The 20239-nt window shown below is 39.7% G+C and overlaps 1 protein-coding gene across 13 annotated transcripts in view; it reads right to left on the reverse strand.

Annotated features, from left to right (window-relative positions):
* The window catches only part of myo18ab (myosin XVIIIA b), a 129907-nt gene that overhangs the window by 89162 nt on the left and 20506 nt on the right, over positions 1-20239 (reverse strand). For 3 of the 13 annotated variants that reach the window (XM_085429194.1, XM_085429193.1, XM_085429192.1), the window contains exons 1-6: positions 11473-11616; positions 9568-9673; positions 9169-9201; positions 5378-6475; positions 3603-3665; positions 873-1016 (exon numbers count right to left, since the gene is read on the reverse strand). The exons of 3 other annotated variants lie outside the window; for them this stretch is intronic. In XM_085429194.1, the coding sequence (XP_085285320.1) occupies positions 873-1016; positions 3603-3665; positions 5378-6475; positions 9169-9201; positions 9568-9606 (1377 nt within the window). In that variant the 5' untranslated portion in view covers positions 9607-9673; positions 11473-11616. Of the gene's footprint in view, positions 1-872; positions 1017-3602; positions 3666-5377; positions 6476-9168; positions 9202-9567; positions 9674-11472; positions 11618-18555; positions 18726-20239 lie in introns of those variants that run through there. 7 more of the 13 variants (XM_085429188.1, XM_085429187.1, XM_085429186.1 and 4 more) reach the window with 5 other exon arrangements.

Below are 20239 nucleotides of genomic sequence, written 5' to 3' on the forward strand. Positions count from 1 at the left end.
TGAGAAAGCCCTGGAGTTCTGTGCTCATGACAAATTAGTGAACACAGTTGTCAAACAATCTGTGATGAAGGCTGCAAGTGACAGCCTCCTCACTGCTTCATGTATTTAAATTAACTTTTTTATCTGCTTAAAACCAAAAAATCCCAAATAGATGATTAGAACTTATTTTCATAACAAGCTCTTTCATGATTGCATTTACTAAAAAACACGTGCCAAGTAGGAACTCCCTGCCCAATCCCCCATGTGCCACACATACCACTCTGTGAATATGTTGACAATTCTGGAAATTATTAATTTAATAACCCAACCTAATATCCAACTATCTGCAGGTTATTATATCACTTTAGCATCCCTGTATAATGTCTTAGCTGCTCTCATCTTTAGAAAGACTTTATCCAGTTTAGCATGCCTGAATTGAAGGACTAACACTATATTGTAAGAAAAAGTCCTTGAAAGCCTGAAATACAACTCTGATTCCAAAAATGTTGGGATGCTGTACAATAGCAGAAGTACAGCAGAACACAGAAAACACATCACATGTTGAAACTGAGAAAATCTACTCTTTTAAGGAAAGAATTGAGGTCATTTTGAACTTGATGGCAATAGGTCAAAAAAAATGTAGGACAGGGTAAAGGTTACCACTGTTTACAGGCTCATTCTACAAGTGTCTGCAAACTGAGGAGACCAGTTATTGGATTTTTGTATTTAGTACCACTCACTTTTCCAGCCTATTGTTCTTCAAAATGGCCTTATTTGTTTCTTAACATGTTATAATTTGGGTTTGCCTTCTTTTTAATATAAGAGACAGAGAGGGGGGGGGGGGGGGGGGGGCTCTAACAAACCAAACATATTAAAAGGATTTTGGGCCTTACATTCTCACATGTCAAATGAGTACAAATTCCAGATAGGAGCCCCAGGGAAATGCAGGTCTGTGGTGCATGGAGGGTGCCCTGAGCCTGCAGGGGTGCAGACACGAGCGCCTCAACAGAAGATGAAACACTGACTGCTGGCTCCAGCTAGCCACAGAGACAACCAGCAAAAGCAGTGTGAGTAAAGCATGGAGAGAAAGACAGGGAATGAGGGGAAAAACACAGAAGACACAGTCAACATGGAAATTCAGATGAAAATATTGCAGAACATGGCTGTATCCCAATTCAGGGTCTGCAGCCTTAAAGGCCGATTACGTCACAGCGACGCGACGAAGGCTGTCCCAATTCGAGGCTGCTCGAAATGCGGCCCTCAAATGCATCCTTCATTTCCCTGAATTTTAAGGATGTGGCGGTGTGGACTTCATGGCCCAACATATCCCAGAATGCATAGCGCGGCGGTGGGTGTGGATAATTTTGCCGAAAAAAAACGGCAGCTGAGGGGCGCCCGAAGAGTAACTTAGTAAACTAAGTGATGAATATTATGTCACTTATTTATGTGGAAATGCTTAATAACGAAGAACATTAAAACATTACTGTTGGCCACATGTCGGCAAAGTTATGTGACATTAGTGAAGTTTGTACTAACTTGGTTTTAAAGTCTTTACTTTAAAATATACGCCGTTCAAAAGCTGAGCTTCATCTTATAGAGAATGATCAAAGCTCATGTAGAAACAAACAAACAAATGAACAAAAGATTTTCTCCTTCGTTTCTGTCAAACAAAGCTGTATGAAACGTTTCCAGCTGTTAGTATCATGGTTGCTAGGCAACCTGGGCAGCGCAACGGAGGCTAGACCGTCCCATTTCACAAGCCTCGCACTTCCGGCCTTAGCGGCCTTTGAGTACGCGGCCCTTGAGGATCGTTGAGGCTGCGTACTTTAAGGCTGCAGACCCTGAATTGGGATACAGCCCATGAAAGCAACAAGAAGTGCATGAACATTTGAGTGGCAATGGAAAAGGGAAAATGGCTTTACAATGAGTAACCATGGCATTGAAATAATTCCCCTATCTAATGAGAATGTAGTCAGTTCAAACATATCCAGTTATTGGCTAATTGTGAGAAGTTGGTTATATCACTCATGAAAGGGAATGTGCTACAAAACTAACTAGCGAGATATAATTTGAGCTTCATTCCACAGGAATGTCTTAAGCAGAACTCTCTCTGAAACCTGTCAAGTCTATAACAAAATCCATAAGTGGGTGTTTCTGTAGTGTCCACAGCTCTAGCAGCTCCAGCAAAATGACTGAATTTAAAGGTAACAGAATTTGACATTGCATCAGAAGTCAAGAAGAAATGTGGGCCCAATTCATGTTCATCAGGGCAGCCCAATTTTCAAGGTTTCCAGTAATTTTTCCAGTTCTGAAATATAATTTTAATAAAGTACAAGTTTTTATTGTCAGGGTAATGAGCAACACAGTAGTAAGGGAAACTGCTGCAAAAAAATTGTGAGAGTGGAATGATGATCAATGTGATACATAGTGATGTATGCTAACAGCTTTGGTGAAGTTATTATTAAATTAGAAAGGGGAACATTTCTGAGATGTTAAAAAAGACTACAGCACAAGAAAAAACAGAACTAGTTAGCTAAAGCTCAGAATTTGCTGATTTTTTCCAAACCCTGCTGACAGACTTAGTTTCCATTGCTTAACTTAACCTGACCTTGTGCAACACAGATCGTTATAACTGCAAGAGTGTATTTGAAGGTTAATTAACATTTCATCAAAGATCCAGAATTCAATATGAACAGGAGAGATAAAAAAAACTTCCATGTCGTCATGGTACTGTCTCGCTGTCTTTAGGGGAATATTTTCTATTAGCTGGCACATAAGTGGAGTTTACCAAAGTGACTGAGTGGGCAGGGTGTGGAGATGCAAGACTATGTAACATTAGACCAGTTAATCACAACAACCGTTGCATCATAGTTTTTGGTGATAAATAAAAAAAACAGAATTTAACTGAATAAATTTAGCAGCTTTCAGAGAGCAACTTTTAAAAACAGCTGTTTTTAAACTAAGCTGTTTCATGACTTTAAATCAACCATTTCAGCTATTCTGAATTCCCTTTGGTGAAACAGTTTTTCTCTTTAACACCACTGACTCAATGACGCCACTGGCAAAGCAGTAAATAATCAATAATCAATGGGAGCACCACTTGAAGCATCTCTATGCTTTTTTTGGAGCCTTTTACCGGTTGCACAGCCAGGCTGAAGACATGATTGTGTCAGTTTTTACTGCCATTTCAATGAGATATCAGTGCAGAGGATCACAGGGCTTCAGATTATAAAGAAGGAGATGTTGCAACAGCTTGAGACTTTCTCAAGAAAACTGCTGTACTCCTGTGCCAGCACACTATATGTAGAGGTAACACCTGGCATTTACGAAATTATGACAGCAATAATGGGCTCTTTACTTTTTTGCTACAGGGTTAACCGTCCCTTACTTTACATGGCATGACAGTTTTCACCACCAGTTGCTTCATACCAGCACACTGTGTTATTGCCACATGCACAAATGTGAAGTGTAAAAAGAGCCACCCCTTTACATCGGTGCTTTAACTTGCCTAATCGTCAAACTGCTTTAGACCATGGGGGAAGTGAATAATGCTGGTTAGATTTTTTTGATGTGTACATGTACAAACACGGAAAATTCAAAGGCAATATTATCTGTTTATTTACAGGGACGCCAAAGATCTTCATCAGGCGTCGCTGAGCTTCCTCAGTTGGACTGACCGGTGCCTCCTACAGGTCAAAGCAGCAAAATACTGAATCTGAGCACACTGACACAGATGAAGCAAAGCCCACAATTAGACACAAACAGAAATGTCCTCAGCAGATGGATATGTATTTTAGTTATGTTTAGTCATCTTTAAAAAATAAACAAGTACATCAGATATCCTCACTGACTTCACTAATGTTTCCCACAGGAGACTCAAACACATACACTGATTTTATCAACAGCATAAGCAGTTTGGGTTACCATGGAATCCATTTCAAAAACACCATGTTTAGTAGTTCTGTAGTAGCACTAAATAGGTAGTAGTAGTAGTAGTAGTAATATATAAATAGCTTCTGCTTCAAACAGTACGTATGCTTTAACCTCCTAGGACTGAGCATCCACATATGTGGACATCACATTTTGGGTTGTCTAGACCACAATAAAACATGCTGCTCCATAAGGGCCTGCTATCTCTTATGAGGACATTATACTGCCACTGTTCTATCGAAATTTAAAACAAATGTCATATGTGGATATCCAGCCCTTGTAGAGCAAAATCAGGTAAAAAGAAAATTCTTTGTTTTTACATTCATGAGGTCCCAATCATCCCAAATAGCAAAGAGGAAATTAAAATTGCGTGCCATGAAAGAGTTCGGGTCTTAGGAGGTTAAAAAAACTGTGTAAAAACAGTGTAACAGAGTAACACAGTGTATTACTAAAATTGGCAGTACACAATCTGGAACAAACCAAACAGAATGTGTGAAAAACATTAAGAGCGCTAAAGAGAAAATAAAGAGAGAAACAGGCAGCAGACCAGTTAGTGTACTTGTCTGTGGCAGCATCGTTTTCAAATATAATGTTTTTTCTTTCAGTTGCTTTTCCACAAAGCAGCATTGCAGTAACTGGCTCTACCTGGTGATGCTAGTCATGTCAGGCTACCAAAGTTCCCTGTTTGAAAAATGTCTTTGCTGACACTCCATCTTTGCAAACAAGGCTTATTATCAAATACATTCTGCTATGTGATATGTTAAAGGTTAAAAACTGAAACTGTCCTCCTTGTTCATTGGCAGACTTAATCACAAAAATGATTCAAGAGTCATAAACCTCAAAACTAGCAAGTGTATTTAAAACCATAGGAGTTTACATAGCCGCTAAAGAACATACAATTCTGACAGCGACCCCAGCATTCTGTAGAAATGACTAAGCTGAGGACGTACACAAGTGCTTGTGGTTTAATGATTACAAGAATGAGAAATACTGGTTGGATATAATATTAATATTTCCAAATATAACACCACCTGTTGCTAAGCTGATTAGAAGCAGGGTATTCATAAAAGAGCCCTTGTTGAATGCCCAAAAACAAAAGGTACAAAGAAAATGACCAACAGTTTTTCAATATAAAATGTCAAACAACTGAACAACTGTACATTAAGTCAATTGACTAATTACTAATTAGTGACTTCATCATCTACTGGCAATTAGCTCAAGAGACTCCAAGTAAACCATTTCCTTGTGTGTTGCAATTTCTTCTGCTCATTTGTCTTCCACAGCTTTTTAAAAGTGGCTGAGTCTAGCCACTGTGAACACTAACATTACACATAAATGTGGTGCAAACACTATTAGCAAACACTACAGTGCTCTTTCACTCCAAACATGCATTTTAAATGCTATGCACCCAACATCAACAACACCATGTCCCAAAAGTCAAGACGACATGCCAAGTGTTAGACTGTACCTCTTTTTGACTAACAGTAGGTTTCTGGATAGAAACAATTCCTATAGGTGTAGAAGACAGTGGACCAACACTGGGCTGGGGAGGATTAGGGTTCACAGAAGTTGATGCAGTGAAACATGATTGGGGTTCAGGTATAAAGTCAGGAGCTGGGATGAAGCCCATAACTGGTGTGAAAGATAAAGGCCGGGAATGAGGAGATTTGGAAGAATCTGAAGCTGAGCCCACAGTTGCTTTGTTAGCAGGGTTAACAGAAACCAGAGAAGATGTTGTTTCCTTTGTAACTGGAGAAGAGCTGCTGGATTTGTGTTTAACATCCTGCAACTCTGGCTTGGCTTTAACTTCATTCTGCTCCTTTGTTGTCTCCTTCAAGTCACGTTTTTCATCCATCTTCTCACTTATCTTGTCTAACTCCATTTTTTCTGGTCGGTTATCCTGAAATATTCTTGGAAAGCGCTCCCTTGTTCTGCCTCTGACCATAAGGCTTGTTAAGCCTCTTGAAATATCATCTTTGTCTTCTGTTTTAATGACATCATGTTTAAACGAGAATCCTGGCATCACTTGGGTTTGGGACACTGAGGTTGCTGCTGCTGCTACTTTGATTGTGTCAGTAGCAGGCTTGCCTACTTCTGTAACTTTGTCAGATTTCTTTGCTGGTACATTGATCTCATCTTCTGAGGGTAAAACCTTCCTGACAACACGACGAACAACCTTTACTACTTTCTTACGTGTGTAACCCTGGTCATCAGTGGTAGCCATTTGGTTGGTGCTGGTGCCTGGAAGGCTGATGATACCATTGGCAGTACCATTGACTGTGCTTTTTCCCACCACGCCATTTTGTTCTTGCTCACTCAAATCTGGTTCAAGCTTCCGAGGAATTTGTGGAGGTTCAGGACTTTTAAGTTGTGCCGCCGTCGTTGATGGTGGCTCAGGACTTTTGAAGTGCCCTTGGACTTTTATGGGTGTCCTGACTTTTGGTGGGGAAGGACTCCTGATCCTGGCAACTGACTCTGCAGTAGGACTTTTTGCCCTCAATAAACCCCTGCCAGGATCTAGAGCTGGTACTGACTTGGCTCGGCCGGGAATCCCATCACTGTCTGACTACTCACAGAGAAAAGAAAGCAATTACATGAATGTAGACAAGTAATGAAAATCCAAGCATTATGTCTTATTCTGTCAAAGAATAAAAATGTTGGTGTGTTACAATGAATTTTATGAAGACTAGTAACAGAGAAGAACAGATATTCCTTTAACCCTACAACGTAATGCAATATTGGAGCTTCCAATGACTTTGAATTTAGCCTAGAAATCCAATGCCTAAAAGCAGGCTACCAACCAGAATATCCCTAAGAAATCAAAGGCTTTCAGGACAGGTTCAGCAAACATCACAGCTCCATTTTGCTAGACATGGTACTAATTTTAACACTAAAAGGGTGTATAAGAACATGTAATCATCCCAAAGCAATCAGTTTGAGAGTTTCTGTTCTATATAAAATAAGTTAGCATGCTCCATCAGGTCCAAAGGTCTATCTATAATGACATATTTGCTCTCCTGGAACAAGGTGTCTAGCCGTCCACCTCAAGGTTTTGGGAAAGTGCTAGTTGCCAACTATCAGTTAAAGCATGTTAGCATGATTAATCCAGTACACTACAGGGATTTACCTACTATGGAATGAGTTAAAACCAAAACTTTGTGGCATTAAGTTCAAATATATGCTGATGCGAATGAGTATTCCAGTTATTATATATTAGGAAAGAGATAAGCCTAGATGTTTAGATAATGATAATAATTAAGAACGTTTTCAACTGCAATGTGTGTCAAGCATCATGAAAGAGAAGAGACCCTGGTGGTCTAACCCCCAGCTGTTGAAACTACCACTTGGGGCATGGAACATCACTTGTCTGTTAGGAAAGAAGCCTGAGTGGTTGGGTTTGAGAGATACTAGGTAGATATAGTCGAGTTTGTCTCAACACACAGTGTGGGCTCTTGAACCAGTCTTCTGGAGACCGGGGGTGGCTGGAAAGCACTTAGATGTAGAAAAAAAGTGTGTCTATGAAGTGCTTTGAGTGAAGTGCTTTGAGTTTTTTACTCTACTTCTACTGAAGTAGAGTAAAAAAAGCACTATATGAGAAGCCGTGGTGAGGCTGAGAGCAGGGGTCAGGATACTTGTATCTCACAATTTGGTGCATGTAAGTTAGGGTTTGTTCCTGGTCAAGACTTTCTCATCCTGGTGGATGATGGGGAAAGTGTCCTGACTATCACTGCCCTTTATGTGCCAAACAAGTTTTCAAAATACCCAGCCTTCTTGGAGTCACAGGGTGGGGTATTAGAAAGTGTAGCACGCAGGTGCATGTCTTGGACACTGGACAGACCTGGCATACCGAGTACCCATTACTGAGGCAGATGCATAGACCTGCAGCTACAAGGTGGTTGGTGCCTGTCAAAGTAGTAATCCCTGAACTACATGCTGGACACCAAGGTGGCGTCAAGCTGAAGCAGGAGTCTTGTCGAATTTGGTTTTCCTGTAGTACTCGGGAAGCAGCTGACAGGTACCAGCAGTCCATGTGGAGTGTGGCTCTTGCAGTGGCTGATATAAAATTCAGGTGTGGGAGAAGTTTCATGAGGAACAATGCATTTTGCACGGAATTCTGGGCGAGCTCTTATCCTCTTGAGGATATTCAAGACAGATGTTTTCTGGAGATGTTTATGGATAGAATTTGTAGGCATAGCCAAGTGGTGGTATGCCTCCAATTTAGTGGTCTCAGGTTCTTCCATCTTTCTGCAGATGATATGATTTTCTGTCGACTTCATCAGGGGTGGCCTGATGAAACACTTTTAAGTCTGAGACCATGGTTTTCAAAAGGGCCTCAGACAGTTGTTGACCCAAGTATAGTTGTTTAAGTCTCTTAGGGACATGTTCACAAGCGGGGGGAAGGGGAAACGGATCTGGGCCACAATCACAGTGATACAGACAATGAACTGGTCTGTACTGTTGACAGGAAACCAAAGCTGTGTGATTGACCAGTAGATCTACATGAGCTCTACATCCCTACACTCACCTATGGCCACAAGCTTTAGGTAATAACTGAAAGAATGAGAATATGTATACACTCAGAGTAGAGCCATTTTACATCAAAAGGAGCCAGCTGAAGAATTTGGGCATCTCACTAGGATGGTTCCTAGGCACCTCTTGAGTGATGTGTTCCAGACATGCCATGTCTGCCACAGTCAGTGACAGATTAAAGTCAAAGTAGTTATTTATGGAAATGTTTTATATATTTTTTATTAACAATCTGTAGCATTTCTGTGTTTTACACTGTTTTGAACATTCTATACTTTTGAAAAGAACCTTTGCATATTGTTATTACAACTAACTAATGCAACAACAAACTTAGAATTTTTTAATTTTAATTTTAAATTTTTTAAATGTGTTTATTTCTTTTCTCACTTTTTTATTCACTAATTACATTTTTTACTATCTTTAATTGTAGTTTAAATAATTCAGAAAGCTTTACATTTGCTTTAAAATATATTGCCACAAATATTTCAGGAATAGTGCTATAAACAAAACATTTTGTTTTTAAATATATTCACAGATTTAACCTAAAAAACAACAAAGAAATAGATGATGGCAATATATACAGGGTATTTGCCATAAAATGTGTCATCCTAACACTTCAAACTGAAATATAAATACAAAGACCATGCTAAAACACTGGATTTTAAATGTCAAGAACCAAGACGATTCTAAAATGAGACCCAGAAACTCTAATTAATGCCATTGTTTACTTACACTTTTGTTTGCTGGCTTGTTCTCTTCTTTAATCTAAATGTGTTGAACAGGAAACCAAATCAAAATCTTATAGCTTAGATCCATTGCACACCATGCTAATTACAAAACATGCACATATTCTGAGAGCCATCTTTTGCATGAAAATATTTTTATTTCAGTGCAATAAAATGTGCAATAATGTGCTGTAAAAATTGTCTTACTATTTCAAGAGCTGAAACCAATGCACTTACTGCATTTAAATTGCGTTAGTTAAGTATAACATAAAATAAGTGAAAGCCATTAAAATCTGAAGTGGGGTGCCACACCAAATGCCACACAAATCCAAACATAGAGATGTTAGTACACCATAGTAGTCCCATCACACTAATGTGCTCTACTAAACATCTAAACAAGACTTCCCTTTTGTTCCCAGAACGAAAAACGAGATGAAAATGCCATGTTGGCTGATCTGCTGTCATGGGCTGTGATGGGTGAGATGAAAGCAGGTGAAGGAGGTGGAGGAAAGCTAGGAAAGGAAGATTACACACAGTTAAGAGAAACTTCTTCACACACCAGGACGCACTGAATTTTCAGCGCAAGTAACATTTTGTTTTTAATGACAAAGCACTGAGAAAAACAAAGAATGAGCACAAAATTAGAGCTTATTCTAAGAAATGTAAACATTTTTTGTAAAAACAACTATACAAAATCAAAAGTAACTCATCCTACACAAGTGGGCTAATCTTGATAAAGTTTCCATAAGCATTGCCAAGTACATTGTGAGTGCCAACATCTATGTGGTGTATACAAATGTTTTATGTAAATCTCACAATCATATACATTTGACAGTTAAATTGAGCACTGTGTCATAATATAAAATATCAAATTAGAATGGTGTATCACAATGTCACGTATCATAGTACTATACTACTATAATGATTGTAACATACACAGCAGGTAAAAATAAGTACTGACTATGTCACTAATCAAGGTGCTATTGATATGAAATTATCACCAGATGTTGGTAACGACATCTATCTATTATTACATAGTACTGAACACATCAAGAAAGAGAGGTGCAAAAAGGCATTAAAATTCATCGGTAATTAGAAAGCAATCCTGCCATTTTGTGCAAATTAATATCAGCTGGTTCAGTCTCAACTGATGGCCTATGAAAACCAAGGTGCCGCACAAGAAACTTTTCATGATTGTAAAACCAATGAGCTCTCGCAAGACCTTCACAACCTTATTGTTTCCAAGCATACTATTGGCACTGGACGATTCCAGTGAGCACTGTTGGGGCTAAGGTTGGGCAATATGTAAATATTTTCCAACGGACAATCGTCAGTCCAATAACTAACGATAGGCAATATATTCACGCATGCGCAGACTTTTTGATGGGCAGAGCAATGTAATCATCCACGGACTGATTAACGCGTTTAGAACACAGAAGAAGTCCAAACATGGGCGAACTAATTGTTAAATTGCACACTGGAGGAGAAGGTGCAGATAGAAATGGACTGTTATCTCAGCAAGGGGGTCATAGACGGAGAAGATGATCCGCTAGCTTGATGGAAAATGCATAAAAAAACGTTTCCATAAACCATAAACCACCATAAACTGGCCATGGCCAGGTGCTCCCCACAAGATTTCAGACAGAGGAGTGAAAGGAATTATTAGAAGGGTTGTCAAAGGGCCAAAAATCACTTGTGGTCAGATTCCATTGCTCAAGAAAAAGCATGTTGAAACACGTTTAAAATCTGCTAAACAACATTTCATCAAGCCTGTGAAATACTGGGAGAATATGGTTTGGTCAGATGAGACCAAAACTGAATATTTGGATGCCATAATGCAACCATGATTGGAGGTCAAAAAAAATTGCAGATGACACCAAAAACACTATACCAACAGTGAAGTTTGGAGGTGAGAACATCACAGCTTCATTCATCCTGTATAATTTATAGACAATGTGAATCAATGTGAATGTAAAAATCTATCATAACATTATTTTCATAATGTATACACCATATCTGCCACAAGCTGATAAGTTTCCATTCTTTCCAAGAAAACATAAATGTAAAGTAAGTTAACTGGGACCACTTACTGACCAACATCTGAGCAGAAAAATGTGGACTACAACAAGAACCAAGGAAGTTGTATTGTGTAATGCTACTTTCAGTTGGCAAAGCCCCCCCTTGTCCATCTCTAGCCATAAATAGTGGCAATGGCTGTAGAGCCTCAAGGCCCCATTCTTGTCATATATATTCAGCAGGAGAAACCACTTGTTGTAAAAAAAAAAAAAAAAGTTAGTATAAATAATTCTACCTGTAAATGAAGCAGTCCCACAACTTCTGTATTATAGTAGTCCTCAAACAACAGACCAAATCAGTAACTGGGTAAAGAGGAATAGATCTGAAAGACCAGCCAGAGACATACAAAGTAGAGAGTGAAACGGCAGGGCTGACAAGAGAGGGAGCACTATGATAGGCTGGCTATTCCTGTTGGTGTACAGACAAGAGTTGACGGGGACAGCTGTTGTGATAGGAGGCTGCTAAAAGGTAAAAATAGGAGCCCCGGCCTTCCAGTCTTCTAGACAGCTCTGCCATTCACTCCCCCAACCATTGCCACAGTTCAATCACTTGCCCCACTGCTCAACCACACATGCTGCTCTAGTTGGTGTCATCTCAGCTGCCTGCCTGCCTGCCTGCGTGCGTGCCTAACTGCGTGTCTAACTGCCTATTATGAAGGTCATCCCAGGCACATAGCCGAGATTTGATTTGTTGCTTATTGTGGCTTTATATATGAGGCTGATGCTGCAGGTGTTACATTCACTTCAGCACATGGAGTAATTACAACAATAAAGACTCTAATTATTTTTCATCAATGCTGCCACATGCAACTTCTCTCGTCTCTCCCAGCCGGCCCCAGGACAGAGACTGCACCCCGAAACCATACACCTTCATTGGTACCAGATAAAGAACCTTCTTAACTGAGAAGCCCAGAGAAGAGGGAAACTAATCAGTTTGGTCAGTTTTCAGGATAAAAACTTAGCCTGCATAAAAGTGAGTTATTTCCTGTGGATGGAGGAGCACCAGTGTATGACTATTCTACTCTCCCCTTTAAAATAGCACAAAATCAATTTACATATCTAGGTATAAAAGTTACAAGGAAGCATAACTGTCTCTTCAAAGTGAACTTCCTTTATTTATTAAATAATACAGAACAGCACCTGGCACAATGGTCCCCTCTCTCTACTTCTCTGGTGGGAAGAATTAACTCAATCAAAATGTACTCCCTTAATTTTTCTCTTTCTTCCAATAAATACCGATTTTTATCCCCAAATCTTTCTTTGATTCTTTAGATTCAACTATATCATTTTATATATGGAGAGCCAAATGCCCCTGATTGACTAAAGCCCATCTTCAAAAGCCCAGGAGTAATGGAGGCCTGGCAATAGGGATGGGTATCGAAAACCGGTTCTTGTTGAGAACCGGTTCCCACTGTTTCAATTCCTTGGAATTGTTTGACATTTTTGCAAACGATTCCCTTATCGATTCCAGTCGCCCCGAATGACGTCACCACGTTGCGGAGCGTCATTTACCTGGCAGGAAACACGGCGCGTAAGCGGCTCAAAAGTTTATGAGAACGGATGACAACAGGGCAACTTGCAATACTTGCAAAGTAGATACTTAATTTAAGGGAGGAAACACTACGAATATGCAAAAGCATTTTCTCACAAAACACGTGATAACCTTAAATGAATGTCATGTTTTTAATTCCGCTCCGGACTCGTGAATCTCAACCCAGCAGCAGCGGTAACGTTTGCACATCCTCTCCCGTTAATGCGGCAGGTAAATAATCAACTAACAGTGCATATTATGTTAGCGCGATCTGCCTTATTACAAAACCTGCCATTACTGTGCATTTAGGTGACCATGATGAGACAGACAGACAGAGTCTGGCTGGCTCAGATGCTGGCAGTTCTCGCTGCAGTCTACCGGTAGCGTCTCCTTTCAGGCCATGATTGATGAATGTCACCGAGCAGTGACTAAGTTTGTGGTAAAAGGCTTGAACCAGTGTTGCCAACTCCTCAGTAAGGAAAATCGCTATTGGTTGTCCTAAAAGTCGCTAGAAGTCGCTAAATGACGTCATCGCCTAATTTGCATAATTGGTCATGCTAATCTAATTGTAACCTATGTTGTTGGAGAGAGAAATAACATCGTGGAAGAGACATAAAGTGAGTAAAAAAACGTCCTAAATGCATTTAGAGTTTATTTAGAACTACAAATTAAATTTATTTTAGCAATTATTGTTTTTTTTAATGTCACAATTCCAACCCTGCTCCTTTACCCGGGCTTGGACCGGCAAAAGTGACCTGAAATAGGCACTCTGGTGGAGTTACTTTGTGTGTGTGTTTATAAGTAGTTTTAAACCTTGTCATCCACAAAACAGCATAAGAGTAAAAGAGTAAAAGAAGAACTGACTGCGTTACAGCACCCACTGCTTGTTGAGAGTAAAAGCGATACGCGCTTTCACGTCTTTTTTTAGCGACTTTTTTTCTAAAAAAAGTCGCTAAGGGGTCTGAAAACTCGCTAAATATAGCGACAAAGTTGCTAAGTTGGCAACACTGGCTTGAACCCATTTGCCACAGCAGATGCCCCCAATTTTAGGTAAGTGAATGTGTTTAATTGTAGGCAGGGACATTACTGGATATTCTTGTGTAATTGCTACTGAATAATTTATGTTATGCTTTGTTATTGCTACAGAAGAATATTTATTTTATTATTTTACATTTACAATTTTTTTTCCTGGGCACCCTGTGACACCCCATTGAAGAGCCGTAGGCTGGATCTCTTAAGATCTCACTGTTGGGTTTGTAAGACCATGTTACTCCTAAATTTCTATCTTGTTCAAAGAGAAGATATAAAACGAAGTTCTAAGCTAATCGAACTTAGTGTTCTCCTTTTTTAAAAAGAATCGATAAAGAATCGATAAAGAATCGAATCGTTAAACAGAATCGAAAATGGAATCGGAATCGTGAAAATCTTATCAATACCCATCCCTACCTGGCAATGCCTAATTTCCAGTATTACTATTGGGCAGCAAATACCAGAGGTGGGACCAAGTCATTGTTTTGCAAGTCTCAAGTAAGTCTCAAGTCTTTATCCTCAAGTCTCAAGTCAAGTCTCAAGTAATGTCAGGCAAGTCAGAGTCGAGTCTCAAGTCACTGGTGTAAAAGTCCGAGTCAAGTCACAAGTCTGAAACTTTGAATTTCAAGTCCTTTCGAGTCTTTAAAAAAAACAAATGAAAAAATAATGTTGCAGTTATATGCTAAATGTAAATATTAGACCATGTAATTTTTAAATCTGTGTTTTTCTCAACACATACAAAATAGTGAACTTAGAAAATATACACAAATTGTGAAATTGCACCTCTTTAAAATGCAGCTCAATTAAACCTAGCTCCAAGAATAATTTTCACCGACAGTTCTGAGATAAGCTGCATGTTATTCTTGGATGCGGTTGTAGGACCAGCTTTAAAATCGCATGACAAAAATATCATACACATTAAAAAAAACTGTATCACCAACGTAGCCTGGACAACATTTGCTAGTTAGATAAAGTCAGCTATCTCATCTTAGCATATTTATATGCATATTTATAATTATACGGTTCTTGGAGTGAGTGCATACACTCATGAAGTTTAGTAACTTCCGGTCACTGCAACAAGCCCAGGTACAGTTTACCGACGGATGGGTGCAGGACCTTGAAATGCACCGTGTAGAACGAAAGACCATCGTACGTATCATAAGTTTACCAGTCTCACAAATCGTCTTCATAAATACACATTCGTTAACCGTTTATTAATATAACCTTTGAGCTCAACGGTAATTAATTAGTAGTGGAAATAATTTCTGGTAGCATCACAGAAATGTAGCAGTGACAATAATATTGTATGCTGTAATCGTACTGGGCAATTAGTGATACAAAAAACCTGTTTTATCCTGTGAATAAAAGTATATGTTTTTGTCAATGTACCATAATAACAGAAGCGAAACGCAATATTGTGTCAGGACAATTTACTATTTATGCACAATAAATAAAGGAGCATAGCGCGACAATTTCTGTTCAGCGCCAGACTTGCTTGTAACCTATATCACCAATTATGTTAAGAAAAATGACGCATTAACTACAACAGCAGACTGACCTTTGTGTAAATGCTTGGAGCAGACTAACCTGTGAGCTGGTGTTCTAGGACGTTATATTTGATCTTTGAATGGCTGCAATCCAGTCGCCTCTTTGTTACTTCGGAAACATGGCTTGAACAATTTCTCTTCAACGACGTAATCCGATAACAACCGATCTCTTTACCCGTCGGCTTCCCGTGGCTGTCATGCGACCGGCTATTGCAGTTAATAATACAACAGCTTCTTGACATTTTTGTGTTTCTTTTTATCGCTGTGTGACTGATTTTAATTGAAAGCCTGCGTGCGCTAGTACCGCTTGCCACGAGTTCCCAGAATCCTTTGCGGTTCTACCCGTGAATGACGTCACATTTTCAATCTCCATATAATATGCATGTTAAATTTTATATTTGGGGTAAAATATCAAGTCTTTTCAAGTAAACCGGTTCAAGTCCAATTCAAGTCCCAAGTCATTGGTGTAAAAGTCCAAGTCAAGTCACAAGTCTTAGAACATTTTTTCAAGTCAAGTCTAAAGTCATAAAATTAATGACTCGAGTCTGACTCGAGTCCAAGTCATGTGACTCGAGTCCACACCTCTGACAAATACACGCTGCATTATATCTTGGGTCTATTTCCAAAGCAAAGATAACTGCCCGTTAGACTCAACCGTTCTGGTAAAAAGTCAAATTAGCTTGTATTTTTCTGAATGTGGACCCCTCTTGTGATAAATGTGAGAGTGAGGATGCTTCTCTTATCCATATGTTCTAGGCATGTCCTAAACTCAAAACATTCTGGATGGACATATTTCAACCTTTGTCTCTAATTCTTGAATATCATATGGATCCTAATCCATTAGTTTCTATTTTTGGCACTAATGGGGAGGCTGATGCACGGCTGACCTTGTCAGTGTCTTTTGCTTCCCTTGTAGCGAAATGTGCAGTCCTACTAAGATGGACGGGGCTGAGGCGCCTTGTGTGTTATTTAAGCCTTGAAAAGATCTGTTATTCGATTAGTAACACCACCGGAAAGTTTTACAAGGTGTGGAGGCAATTCCTGAAATATTTTTCCAGCCTTCGGCTGCTCAGCAAATCCTCTGTTTTTCCTCGGTTTTTTCGTTGTTGTTGGGGGTTTTTTGGGTTTTTTTTTAACCTGGATCGAGGGACAGAGTTATTGTGTGGGATGGGTAGGGGGTAAACAACAATTAAAAGATATGTGATTTAGAGCAGGGCGATATGACCAAAAATATTTATCACGATATACATTTGAAAATTTGCAATAACGATATAACTGACGATATAATTGACACTAGACAAAATACTTTACAACTCCACAACTGTATTAGTGCAAAAACCCCATCAATGTATTTACACTTAAACAAGCAGCTGTTTTTTCGCCTTGTAATCGGAAGGTTGCCGGTTCGAGCCCCGGCTCGGACAGTCTCGGTCGTTGTGTCCTTGGGCAAGACACTTCACCCGTTGCCTACTGGTGGTGGTCAGAGGGCCCGGTGGCGCCAGTGTCCGGCAGCCTCGCCTCTGTCAGTGCGCCCCAGGGTGGCTGTGGCTACAATGTAGCTTGCCATCACCAGTGTGTGAATGGGTGGATGACTGGATATGTAAAGCGCTTTGGGGTCCTTAGGGACTAGTAAAGCGCTATATAAATACAGGCCATTTACCATTTTTTATGTGCATTAAAGTTATATAAAAAGTTTACAGTGCAAATGCAAATCCTTGCTGACAGTTTAACCAAAAGACATTTCCAGTGGAAATTGGCCGACATATCCTCAGCATAACAATGTATAATATCCACAAAACTTAAAAAGAGGTTATACACACACAGTACTGTAATATTATGTTGAAGCACAGTACGTATCACTCCGCGAGGCTCCTGCCTACGATAGCCGTAATGCTCCAACAATCCATCAAGCGGTGCGGCTTCGTAGCTTAGCAAAGTCGTACTGAAACATTTGACAGATTTTCGAGCGCCGTGTACATAAAATCGTTTCGAGGTCAGTAAACACAACCAGAATTCATACATAAGGCACACGGGATTATAAGGGGCACTGTCGATTTTCTGAAAAATTAAAGGATTGATTTTAAGTGTGCTGTATTTTCCAAAAAACACGGTAATAACGACGGCCCGCTAGCATGCTCTACCAAAAATAGTGCTTTGTTGTATATCTGACAGACGAAAGCTAAACCAGTTCCACACCACTGAAGTTGCAGCATTTTTACAAACCAGTTCCGGTTCATCCGTTTCATTCAACGATCCGCTTTCGCTCTTCTCATTCTGCGTCGCCGCCATGTGCGTATGTAAACAAAGGCACTGCGCATGCGCGTTTTACCCATATTCTATCGCGATATGTCATTTTCCTATCGTTGCCCAACATTACACCGGTATTACCGTGAACGGTATGATATAGCCCAGCCCTAATGTGATTGTGTTATTAAGCTGTATTTTATTATGTCAGCTTAAGCAATCATCGTGAAGCCTACCTACTCACATATTGTATAAGAATTTTTTGTGTATCTCTTTTTGTTTGTCGTTTTAATCTGATAAAAATATCTTTGAGAACAAAAAAAATGTAATGGTATGGTCCTGATCAGACAAGTGATTCTGTCTTGGGGGGGATTGGGAAACACAGCAAACCTTCTGGCCACAGCACATATTGATGAGCCATTCTTATGCTACCACTAGTGACACTGACCTTAACCAAATGCAAAACCAGTGAAAAAGAGGTCAGAAAAGATGAGTAGGGGGAAATTGTCAGTGGCTTCTACCTGTAAAACCATTCCTGTTTGGGGGTCGGCTCACTGTTGCCTCTCTAGTGCACCTGTTTCGACACCAAAGCAGCTGGAACTGATTAATAACTCCCTCTGCAACCTAACTGACTTGATGGTATACTCTGATTAAAAACTGTTGCAAGTTTTTGAGAAATGTATTTAAGTCTGTATGTATACTTTTGAGCCTGTTCAGATTACAGAAAATCCTAAATAATATCAACTTGTGCACCCAGTTTTTGTTTTTTCAAGTAATTCAATTTTTAAACATAACTGTATATGTACACACAGAGACACAGAATTTGCACAGCACTACAGTACGAGCTTGCTATAATGACAAAAGATACATCGATCTCGTAGAGCAATATTCAGGAGAGATCTTAGCCATTATTTCTTAGAACTTCCGAGTTGAGTTACAATGCCATGTCCCATATAATGGTAACGTACCTTCATATTTAGTCGAGTCATCTTGTTCCAATTCAATTCCTCATTTAGCACTACAGCTTTCTAATCCTACAAAACCTTCTATTTTATCAACTCTCTCTGCTTTTGAATTTTGTACAAGACATGTTACATGTGCTGTGTAGAGTGCTGGGGTTCCTAGTTGCACTGTCTTCCTTTGTGAAACCAGTGTATACAGCAAAGAGGAAGACGTGTAAAGCAGCTAAAGGAAGGCATCACAATGAAAGCAGAAGCAGAGTGGAACATGTTACAGGAAATGAATGCTTCTCTCATGCTGCTAGCAAAGGAAAGAAAGAAAACCCAGGTCTTATCTCTGTTCTGTCTAAACTGTGGTACTTTTTCAGTTGAATGAGTCCCAGTTAAGTAAAGTCTGTTCTCTTATGAGTAATGTTATTTACCGTTGTTGTTAACAGGAGTTTTTTATACTAATCTGTGGCTTTTCCTAAAAAGGACCCACGTTTTATATATGTATATATATATTTTTAAGTGATTGTTTTAGTAAGTAAACCCTGTCTGAGGCATGTTTTAATTACCACAGTCATATGTTTTAGAGATGCGCTGATTGGCTAGCCAGGGACCAGAAAATCCCCATTGCCAATGTCCTCAGCCCTTATTGGTGGCCAACTGGTCAGGCTCAGGTTGGTCTGTTTAATGTGCAACACACGATGCAGGCAAAAAGTAATGCACACACTCACAGCCACACAAAAATATTGCATTGAAGCTCCTCACTCTGAGTGAAGATGCAAAGTTCACCAGGGGTTCAGGGGTCAGCCATGAAAACATTGGTAACAACAAACCTAATCAAACAGTTTAATCCCCTTCACCCAGCTGACATGGACATTATAAAGATTAAAGAAAGGCAAATTGTCCAAAGCTAAAGCTATCCAAAGCTTAGAACCAGCCACAAGACAGCAGCCCCTCGATGTGCAAAAGATCAAATCAGGAGAATTATGGAAACAACTCAAAAATGAAAACGCAGAAGGCATCAACAGGTACTTAAATTTTGCTTTCCTACTCATTGAGCAATCACAGTACTTTTTACTGCAGCTGTCAGGTTTATGAGCCTGTGAAGGTTCCCCGTCATCCAGATCATGTTAATCTAAGGAGCTTGGAAAGAAAAGCGACTGGACTTCTTTAAGTTTCTTGAATATGTTACACCTCTCATCCAAGACACTTCTTCAGTTCTAAGCGCAACTGGCGGAGAGTCCAAGATATTTAAGCCCTATTGGGAGCAGCCAGTAGGCAGCAGATATTGATCCCTTAGTGCTCTGCATTTCCCCACACTTCTGATCTTTCTCCACAAGATGGAGCCATGGAACCAAAAAAAAACCACACACACACACGCACGCACGCACGCACACACACACACACACACACACACACACACACACACACACACACACACACACACACACACACACTTCAGCAATCCCAAAACTACAGAATATATTTTTCTGCAGTGGCTTCCACATTAATCTGGGAAGGGAATGGGAGATTGATGTAGATAAGGTACAAATATTTTATGATAGCTTTAGTCAAGATGAAAGAGAATGAGGGTTGTGGGAATGTCAAGCTAAAGTGCCTTTGGAAAGAATGCAGCCTAAAGAAGAGGGTGGTGAAAGAAGGGAGAAATGCGCTGACGTAACATCTCTACGGTGACTCTGTGTAT

This window comes from Rhamphochromis longiceps, linkage group LG14 (assembly GCF_057381845.1).
Source record: "Rhamphochromis longiceps isolate RC_006_pf linkage group LG14, R_longiceps_female_GT1.1, whole genome shotgun sequence".
NCBI classification, from domain to species: Eukaryota; Metazoa; Chordata; class Actinopteri; order Cichliformes; family Cichlidae; genus Rhamphochromis; species Rhamphochromis longiceps.